This window comes from Impatiens glandulifera, chromosome 1 (genome assembly GCF_907164915.1).
Source record: "Impatiens glandulifera chromosome 1, dImpGla2.1, whole genome shotgun sequence".
Taxonomy (NCBI): Eukaryota; Viridiplantae; Streptophyta; class Magnoliopsida; order Ericales; family Balsaminaceae; genus Impatiens; species Impatiens glandulifera.
The window spans coordinates 3097174-3107030 of record NC_061862.1 but is presented as its reverse complement, the minus strand read 5'-3'; the positions used below and the strand labels follow the sequence as shown (position 1 = coordinate 3107030).

The 9857-nt window shown below is 30.3% G+C and overlaps 2 protein-coding genes across 2 annotated transcripts; both read right to left on the bottom strand.

Annotated features, from left to right (window-relative positions):
• Positions 1 to 2078, bottom strand: LOC124920987 (aspartyl protease family protein 2-like). The gene is made up of 2 exons (XM_047461582.1): positions 1962 to 2078; positions 1 to 1868 (listed from the first exon to the last, which is right to left on the bottom strand). The coding sequence occupies exon 2, from the start codon at positions 1813 to 1815 to the stop codon at positions 190 to 192; it is 1626 nt and encodes a 541-aa protein (XP_047317538.1). The 5' UTR covers positions 1816 to 1868; positions 1962 to 2078; the 3' UTR covers positions 1 to 189.
• Positions 2079 to 4024: 1946 nt separating this feature from the next.
• On the bottom strand, positions 4025 to 6338 carry LOC124920111 (reticulon-like protein B8). Its single transcript, XM_047460522.1, has 6 exons — positions 6171 to 6338; positions 5417 to 5611; positions 5161 to 5341; positions 4930 to 5071; positions 4461 to 4530; positions 4025 to 4374 (listed from the first exon to the last, which is right to left on the bottom strand). Exons 2-6 carry the CDS (start codon positions 5598 to 5600, stop codon positions 4205 to 4207), a joined length of 747 nt encoding a protein of 248 aa, XP_047316478.1. The 5' UTR covers positions 5601 to 5611; positions 6171 to 6338; the 3' UTR covers positions 4025 to 4204.
• Positions 6339 to 9857: the final 3519 nt, after the last annotated feature.

Below are 9857 nucleotides of genomic sequence, written 5' to 3'. Positions count from 1 at the left end.
TTCAAGAAAAGCCTCGAAACAACAACAAAATTAAGTTTTCATAATAGTGGTAATGTTTATATGTGTATATAATTTCGATATCCTAAACGGTAACCGGACCACAGTCCAAAAAGAAAGAAAAATAAATAAAACTCCTATAATAATAATAATTAATAATACCAATTCGTATTAAGCGTCGGTAAATCCGTATTAAGCGTCGGCACATTTTGTCGGCGCAAATCCCAACCTAGAATTCTTAGTATCATACAACATATGAAAATTCTGCTGTTGGTAGTTACCAATTATCGACATACCCAAACGCGGCGTTCCCAGAATCGCCAAACAAACAATATCCCCCTCCGGTTCAATCCTAATGAAATAGTTCTCAACTGGAAAATTCCAAATCGCTCCGTCGCTAAAAACCAATCCAAAACTTGGAAACACAGGTTCCTTAATTCCAGATACATTATAACAAGGTTCCAATATTGGAAAATCATTTGTCAAAGGATAATAAGAACCTCTTGTCTTGTTTACAAATGCTTCCTTTATAACTTTATAACCAGGATCTGCAAAATAACTCAATGTTGTACCTGAATCGATGATTGTCCCTCCCCCACCACCTTTAGACAATTTCCATGTTTCCTCTGGTATATTCAACTCTTCCCCTCCGACCATAACCGATTTGATCTCCACATAGTAGAATGTTTCAACTGGGTTTTCTTTCCCCGACAATAAAGTTGTGAAATTCAATTGTGGGTGTTTCAAAAGATCTTTATCTTCTCCAAATATCAGTTTGCTACTAACACTTGAGTTACTGTTTCTGTCAACTAAGCAGTAAGAAAATGAATGACCATAAAGAGATTGTAATTGAGATGAGAATGATAATGGTCCATTTCCAAGCCCTAATAAACCAGAAGCTCCATGGAAAAGTCCTCTGTTCCAATGCCCGCAACCAAACATGATGTTATCGATGGTTGTGAATTCGTATTCACCATTTGGGTTTGTGAGATTTACAGTGAAGGTTTCAAGTGTGAAATCACCGGTTGTGTTTGAACTATCTCCATACCAATAGTAATAAGGACATGTTTGATTCTCTGTTTTACATGGTTGAGGTGGATCCGGAGATGAAACAAGATTACATCGGTTGTCATTACAAGGTATGTTCTTGAATGATGATGATTCAGTTGGATTATAATGAGGTCCATTTTGTTCAAAACAATCGTAACAAGGAACACATTGAATCCAATTGAGATCACTTCCGGTATCGAGAATTAATGAGAAATGTTTTGGAGGTGTACCTATGAATACATCCATGAAGTATTCGCCGGAGCCGAGACTTACACCTGACTCAAGTGTAGCCATCAGATGACCTGAAAACGGTAAGGGAGAGGATTCCGGTGAGGGTTTCGTCGGAGAAGTTGATTTAGTCTGTTGTCTTGACAAAGCATTCTGATTCTTCTTCTCCGTTATCCTTCTATGTAGTCTCTGAATTCTGACTATGTCTCTAGATGTTGACTCAAAAACAGAGTCTTTCATTTCTGGGTTCTGCCGGCGGCGGTTCATCTGGAGTTTCACTGCCGGAGCTTGGGGATTTGAAGGAAACCCATCATCATCTTCTTCATCTAGACTAGATTCGGAGTTGGGTTGCTTCGATTCTGCTAGGCCACAGCCTGAATTGGCTGAAGTAGAGACGGCATTGAAACTGATATTATCTGGAATTTGGATTCCGGCGAGATGGGAGATGTTTGATTTTTGGGTATAAGCTCTGCCGGCGACTCCTAATGCTCCGGTGAGGAAGAGAAAGAGTATGATATGCCCAAAAAGGTTGGAAACCATCGGAGATTCTTACTTGGAGAGGAAGAAAGAAATGATTTTTTTTGTTTGTTTTCCTGAAATCGAGCAAAAAAGTGAAGATTATAAGAAAACAAATTAAAACCCAGAAACTGAAATCCTTAAATGTCAGAACTGGTCGGAAGCTAAACCTTAAAAACGTATTATAAGAACAGAAACGTTGAACAAGGAAGACAAATGCTCCTCCAATGGTGGCTTTTCCAATTCTTGAGAGAAGAGAGAGAAAGTGAAACGAGTCCAATTGGAAGAAGAGGAAGTCAAAGACTGAGTTTTTAGTGCATTGAATTTGGGTTATGTTTGAATTGAAGAACGGGTTCGGGTTGATTTTCATATGAACACACAATGATAAAAGAAAAGATTGATCCTTTACGCGTTTTCATTGATATTTTTAATTTTTTTGTTGTTATAATTCTTCTAACTTTGTAATAATAATTTAATAATTTTTGATCAAGTGATATGTAAATTAAAATATTTAATTAATAAACCACCTAACTTTGAAGTACCAAAAATAAGTTGAATAGTTTATATTTTCCTTTTCTTTATAGAACTTTGTCAAATTGATTTTTTTTTCTAGTTTCGACATCTACTACTTGAACATTGAAGTTAGGTGTTATTTTTCTGTTTTAAAGTCAATGATAGATTATTATTATAATGAAAATAAATAAAATAGAATAATACTGTACAAGTCAAAAGCCCCATTCTTAGGCAAAACGAGTGACATTGACATACTAGGAATTTCAATTCAGCTGTTTTTTTCATTCTATTATATTTTATTTTGGATTCAATTTGATAATCCTGTTTAAAAAGTATTTATTACAAATTATCATAGCCAATGAACAATTGAATCATGGATAGGAGATATGTATAGCCAATACAAATGTGAGGACTTATTTAAGAATGATAATTTCATCTATTTCTTATTTTGAAATTGGCTAGGTTGAAAGAAATAGCCTAAGCAATTTCTTCTTAATATAATAATAACAAATTTAAAGTTATAAAAGTCATTTTCATCTCAGTCCCTATTATGAAAGTGTCTTGTTTTTTTAAACCATTTAGATTTGACTTGAAGTTTGAAGTTGTTTGGTCAAGTATATTGTTTAGTCAGATCGAATTTTTCGTCTTAAATTTTTAATTCAAATAATTCTCACAATTTTTAATGAGTCGTTTTGATGCTGATATCCGTTAATTGTCTTAATATTTTTTTCTCGAGTATGTGTTATCCTCATTTTAGCATTAAAAGAAATTAAGTTATTAGATATAAATTTGTTTATATTTTATTTAATAAGAATTATTGGAATTCATCTATCATTTTAAAGTACTCTTATATCTTATATGTATAATTTCTTAATTATACGAGTATATTATTCTTTCAACAATATATATAGATGATCAATTATCACCTGATATAACTTTTTCGACGTTATTTTAACCGTCGCTCAGAATATTTGATAGACATTATTCTAATACCGTTTGATTGGTTTGTTCGCTTTGCTTTATTTATTCACTCATCGTTATGAAATGCGAACGAGTTCGTATTTTGAGTCACACTCAAGAAAATTTAAAATGATTTGATTTTCTCTATTATAATTTTAAATTTTGTAAATTTGTTAGACTAGCCGTTGAAATAACCAATATAATCAAACATTATTTCACTCTCTACTCTTATTCATCCATAATTCATTAATTAAAATACTAATATATAATATATTTGAATTATAATTTTTTATTTTATCATTATATATTAATACCTTTTAAATCTTTTTACCAAAACAAATATTTTACTTTTTCTCATGATACGTCATAATCCATCGATACATTTTAAATAATCCAAATTATTTAAAAAATACGATTTTGAACAAACCCTATATTTGACAAAGTCCTTGGATCTAAAGAAATAAAGAATTTGAGTGATGAGAATATTTGAAGGATAAAATTCTTTTCTTTAGACCATCTACCTCATTGTAAGGGGAGTAAGACCAGCTTCATGTTCGTTGAGTGCTTTTCTGAGAAAGAGACGGGTTTGAAAAAATCATATAAAACAATGCCGTTGTAAACAGGGTATTAAGACAAGCGGTTGGTTGGTTGGGAATTTGGACTATTAGTTTTGACCACTAAAATGAGGGAATTGAAAGACTTGTTCAAATGACATGTTTGTTTGTTTGATTCATTCATAACAAGACCACTAAGCAGCATGTAATCCACATTCAAAGTTATTTCTAATTCATTAAGTAAATAAAGAGTGATTCTTTAAATTAAAACAACATTGCATCTTTCAAAACTACAAAATGCTTGACTTCAATAATAGCAACACAATCTTTGCAGATGAATACAAACATCAACCACTACTACTACTATGACCATCAATAATATCTATTCATTCATGCTTCTTCCCCTTGAATTGTCCTTTTGGGATACGGCTACGAACACCAGTATCTAGCTTCTTGTAGTTATTGCGAAGATGGTCCAACGCGTTGTACACAAAGTCATCAATCTGATCATCATACTTCTCATATATTACTGGAAACGTATGTGCCGCAACAAACCCTTCAACACCAACACAAAATCCCCGTGTCAAAACAAATAAGTTTATTTAATACAGAATGATACCAATACAAATTCAGATTTCTCACCAATATAAACCAGTGTCAAGAAATTGCACCAGCTGCTGATAATAGCAGCAAACCATAAGCTCGACACAGCCTGGATGAATTCCAGGAAACAAAAGCTTAATCAAATAGAAGACAATACAATTTTATCTTTCAATCAGTCATGGATAGACAAGTTAAGATCATTCAAATGACAAGAATCCATAACTTGACATGTGATTGTGAAGAACCACCTCAAAATCATGCAATGCCTACATGGAGGAAAACAGTAATCTAAAGATTTTGAATGTGCCCCTTTTGGAAAAACAGAATTTTGTTTTTCTTACCAAACGAAAATGTATCTGTTTCTAAAGAATTTGACATCATAATTCAGCTACAATTTCATTTGTCATTTCTAAAGTATGATCTCTCATTCAGCCATAACAACAAATTTGACATTTTATCAATTGAATCACACATTCTAAAAATTCTCTACAAATATAAAGATGCATACCCCAAGAAACAGTTTCATGTTTCCTCCAACTGCAACATCCTGAAGAAACCCGAGAGCCTTGTTCACCTCATGGCCAACTGATGTTGCAATATTGACAAATAGCTCTTGAGGTAGAACAAGTCGAGGAACCCTAGATTGAGACCTGTTTCCATGGAAAATCAATGATCTTAACTCCTAATTAATCATCCAAAGAATTGAATATTAAGATGGAAAAAGAAAACAAAAAACTACCTGCTCATTAATCCAGAAGCATTTGACCAAACAAACTGTGCAAGCATGCCAAGTCCCAAGCCAAAGCAGACAAGAGAAAGAAAATTGTAGTTTAGCCATTCAAAGAGAATCCAGATGGCTGTAGCACTGGCCAACACACCTACAGAAATCTTCTTATTCCTCCACAAAAGCACATCAGCAGCTGCCAGTGTTAAGCCCATAATTAAATATGCAACTAAAACAAACTCTTTTCAAGACAAAACAAAATGAAACTAACATTTTCCACCCCCAAAGATATTGTGAATTGTTTTCTGGCGCCCAAACAATCTATTGAACTGGGAACTAACAGAGTCTGATTTGTCTTCCTCAAAGAACGATACTGATTTCTGTTTTGGTACATTATCTGCAAATTGTTCCATGATGTTGTCCAAAAGACCTTCTGCTGTTATTCCCTCAGGCATCTTTGTTTAAACTGCAAACAAAAACAAATTTCAACACAAAAATGATTATGGTCTTGTCTATGAGCACCTCATTGTTACAGAATTTAACACAAAAAATGATTGAGTGAGACTATGTGAATTTAACAGAAACACCTAACTCATAACCTATTTAAAACCTTACAGATTAAACCCATCAAGTTTCAGCCATAAGAATCTGCAATCTAAGCCATTAAATTTGGACAAGCATCATCATCTCATCTCATCTCAACTCATACAAACAATAACATAATAATTACCAAGACAATCAGTGGACGTTGACCTACTTTTTGAGATCTAACTAAGCTTGAAGAAACAAGAAAGCTTCCTTATTGCAAATAGATTCAATCTAAACCAACGGTACTATCATGTAAGAGAAAGCCTCACAAATATAACCCAATTGGGAAATCAATTTTCTTCGATAACCCTTTTAAAATCTTTAGAGATTGAGAAATTATAAGAAAACCCAAACAAGAAACGAAGACCCTGAAAAAAAAAACGCAAACAACAGAGATTTTTGCAGATAAGGAGCTTGTGATAATGAAGAGAACTAACCTGAAGCCAAAGTAGTTAGAACTACCGAATGAGAAAGATGAAGCAAAAATATCTGTTTTGGGGAATCGAGTCCTATTAGGGATATATAGAGTGAACAAAGTTATGGGTTTTGAGGGGATCGAATCGAATTGAATGAAAATCCCTTTCTAATTGAGAAAAAAATGAAAAGAGAAAGCCGACAGAAAGACGAATCAAGAGATGACCTTTATCAAATATCAACCAATAATTTGTCACATCCTTTTCATCTCTTCTCTAATTTTCTCATTTATAACGGTCTGTTTGGTTTCATGTGTGTACCAAACAACCCTTTAAATAATTATTAAATCTAATTAAACCATAAGATTTACAAAGAAAATATATTAAAATAATGATTTACAAAGAAGATAATAAAAAAAAAAAAAAATCAAAATAGCTTAACACTGTCAATCCAAACATCCCCTTAATTTTTTATAATAATTTAAGTTGTCAGAAGAAGATTGTTTTGTTTAATTATTGTTCCCACCTACCTGCCTAAAATCACATGTCTAACTAAGCTTGTTTGATTTTGGGTTATTTATTTATTTTAAAATATTTTTTTAAGAATTAAATTGTTTATTTCATTAAAGTATCAAATTATATTTTTTAATAATAAAATTTTAAATAATTTTATTTTAAATATATATATATATATTTTTTAATAATATAATTAATAATCAAAGGCCCGGATAGTTTGATTAATTAAAGGTTATTTAGTTCAATTAATAGCTATATTTGGTTATAATATTATAGCTTATAGCTGTCACAGAAAATCTAAATGGATTTTATGAGATTAATTGAGTTTAATTATTAAAAATCAGCATCCTCATCTTGACTCTTGGTTGGAAATGAGACCTTTTTCTTTTCTTTGTTTTTAAATGATAAATTTATTTATTTATATATATATATATATATATATATATATATATATATATATATATATATATATATATCAAACATATAAAAAAAACTCTTTTGACCTTATTTTATTTAGATTTGTTTAATATAAATTATTAAAATGTTTTTTTTATATTTAAAATTTAAATTTAATAAGAGTAGAGTAAAAATATTTTAATATTTTTATTAATAAATTAAATAATTTTATAACTAAAATGATAGTAATATAATAAAATGTAGATTTTTAAAAATTCAACCAGAATACTTAAAAAAAAAATCAAAATAATTCAATATCAAACTAACCTTTAAACCGAATAAGATTAAGATTATGTATCAAACCTCTCTTGTTTTAAAAGTTCCTTTCAGTTATTGTTTATAATTAAGTATATGTTGTAAAGTTTTGACAAATAGGTTATTGTACATAAATGAATGGGTTAAATGTAGAGTCTTAAATATAAAAAAAATATATTATAATTGATTTTTTTAAATTATAAAAAATTAAGAAATACTTAAATTTAACAAAAAAAAAAAAAAAAAAACTCTTCTTTAAATTGATCATTTATCCCATATAAAAATAATAGAATACATAATCTAATGAAATATAACGAGATTCGGCTCAACAAATACCTATATCTTATAGAGTTATTCATTTTATATAATGTTTTTGAAATATTAGTTTAAGTAATATATATATATATATATATATATATATATATATATATATATATATATATATATATATATATATATATATATATAATGATGCTTAATTTTTAAAATGTCCGGATTGCCGGGTTGAGAGCTGTGATTAATTTGGATATATATGTGAGAGTAAATGGATACTTGGGTCGGATTGTGGGTTGACCCGCCCATAAACTTAAAACGGTTAAAAATAAAATTAAAAATGCTATAGGTATGGTTCAAACTTACAACCTAACAAAAACAAGTACAACCCTTTAACCAATTAAGCTAATAAAACTTCATATTTTAAGTTCAACACCAAATTTGATGAACGCGGTGATTCATCAATAATTTTAAATCGGCCATAATTATCTTTTGACTCTGCGCTGTAGATTTTACTATTATTAGTGAGCAATAATAGAAGATTTCTGTCATATTTATAGAAATATGAGACATAATTCATATGGATATAGTAAGTCTCGTCTGTGCTATTTTAATAGTAGTATTTACATTTTTCTTTTCATTCGTAATATGTGGAAAAAGTGGACTCCAAAGGTCAAACTAATTGAGTTGAGGAATCAAACTGTATCAATTGTTTTAGAGATCGTTCTGCAATGTGAGAGTAAATGGATACTTGAGTCGGATTGTTGGTTGACCCGCCCATAAACTTAAAACGGTTAAAAATAAAATTAAAAATGCTATCACATTTTTATTGTAATAATTTTTCACGGTTTTTTTATATTATTATTCGTGTAATGCACCGGATAAATGCTAGTTCTATATTTTAACGTCTATTTATTTATAGGATACATCGTAATCATAACAATACTAAATATTATTTTATATTAAAAACTAAACTATTATTTCTAAACCTATTATAAACTTAATTAAAATCATTACAATATAAAAATTCTAATAAAATGTGTAAAACAGTAACATTGAAAGCGAGAGGTGAGGCCATGTGCTGAGAAAGCTTGTTCACTGTGAAGGCAATATCAGGTCGAGTAAGAGTGAGGTACTGAAGACCGCCAATAACACTACGATATTCACTAGCATCAGATGAACCATAGATGATAGTCTATTTGGTTGACATGGGGTAGAAACATGTTTAGCACCATCCAACTTGAAGCAAAATAAGAGGTCCAATGTGTAATTGTTTTGAGACAAAAATAGACCCTCCTAGCACTTAGCAACTTCAACACGAAGTACATCAAGGGACCAAGATCCTTGACCAAAAAAGATTTCAATAGACGAGTTTGTAAGTACTAAAAATCTACACACCAATTTATAAAATTAAAATAATTATTTTGATTTATTTTTGAATAAATAAAATTAAAATAATTAACATCACTACAAAAACCCATTTAAAACAACCCATTTAAAACAATTAATTAAGATTAATTATTGTATTAATTAATTAAATTAATTAAAGATTAAAACAAAAAACCAAAAAAATAAAATTATTTGGGACAAATGTTTTACTCATTTATCTATTTTTTTTAAGAAAAAAATTAGGAATTAAAAACCCATCGGGGAGAAAGATACAAATAGAGATAGAGATACCGTGGAGTTCGGGTCATCCTTGAACATACTAATTATTTCTCTTTCAATAATAATAAATTATTAATAAAAAATAAAAAAAATGAATAAAGAAAATATACTCGGTATTTATTAGGGACTTAAATACAATCATATGCGAATTATGTCTCTTTCAATAATAATAAATTATTAATAAAAAATAAAAAAAATGAATAAAGAAAATATACTCGGTATTTATTAGGGACTTAAATACAATCATATGCGGTTCATATTAAAACTATAAATACAGACTAGGTTTTGGTCGGTCGAAGACAGCCAGCCCTTTTTTATCCGCCTCCTTCAAAACCTGATCACGACGATTTCATCGTACCGGCACCGTTAACCATGCATGTTCGGCGATTCCAATATGTGGATGTTGGATCTTGCTTGTCCGATCGTACCGATCTTGCTTGTCCGATTGCACCGATCTTGCTTGTCCTATCGCGATCGGATGGTGATATTGAAGGTATTGAAGCAACGGCGGCTTACGAGAACATCATCGTTTTTAATTACACC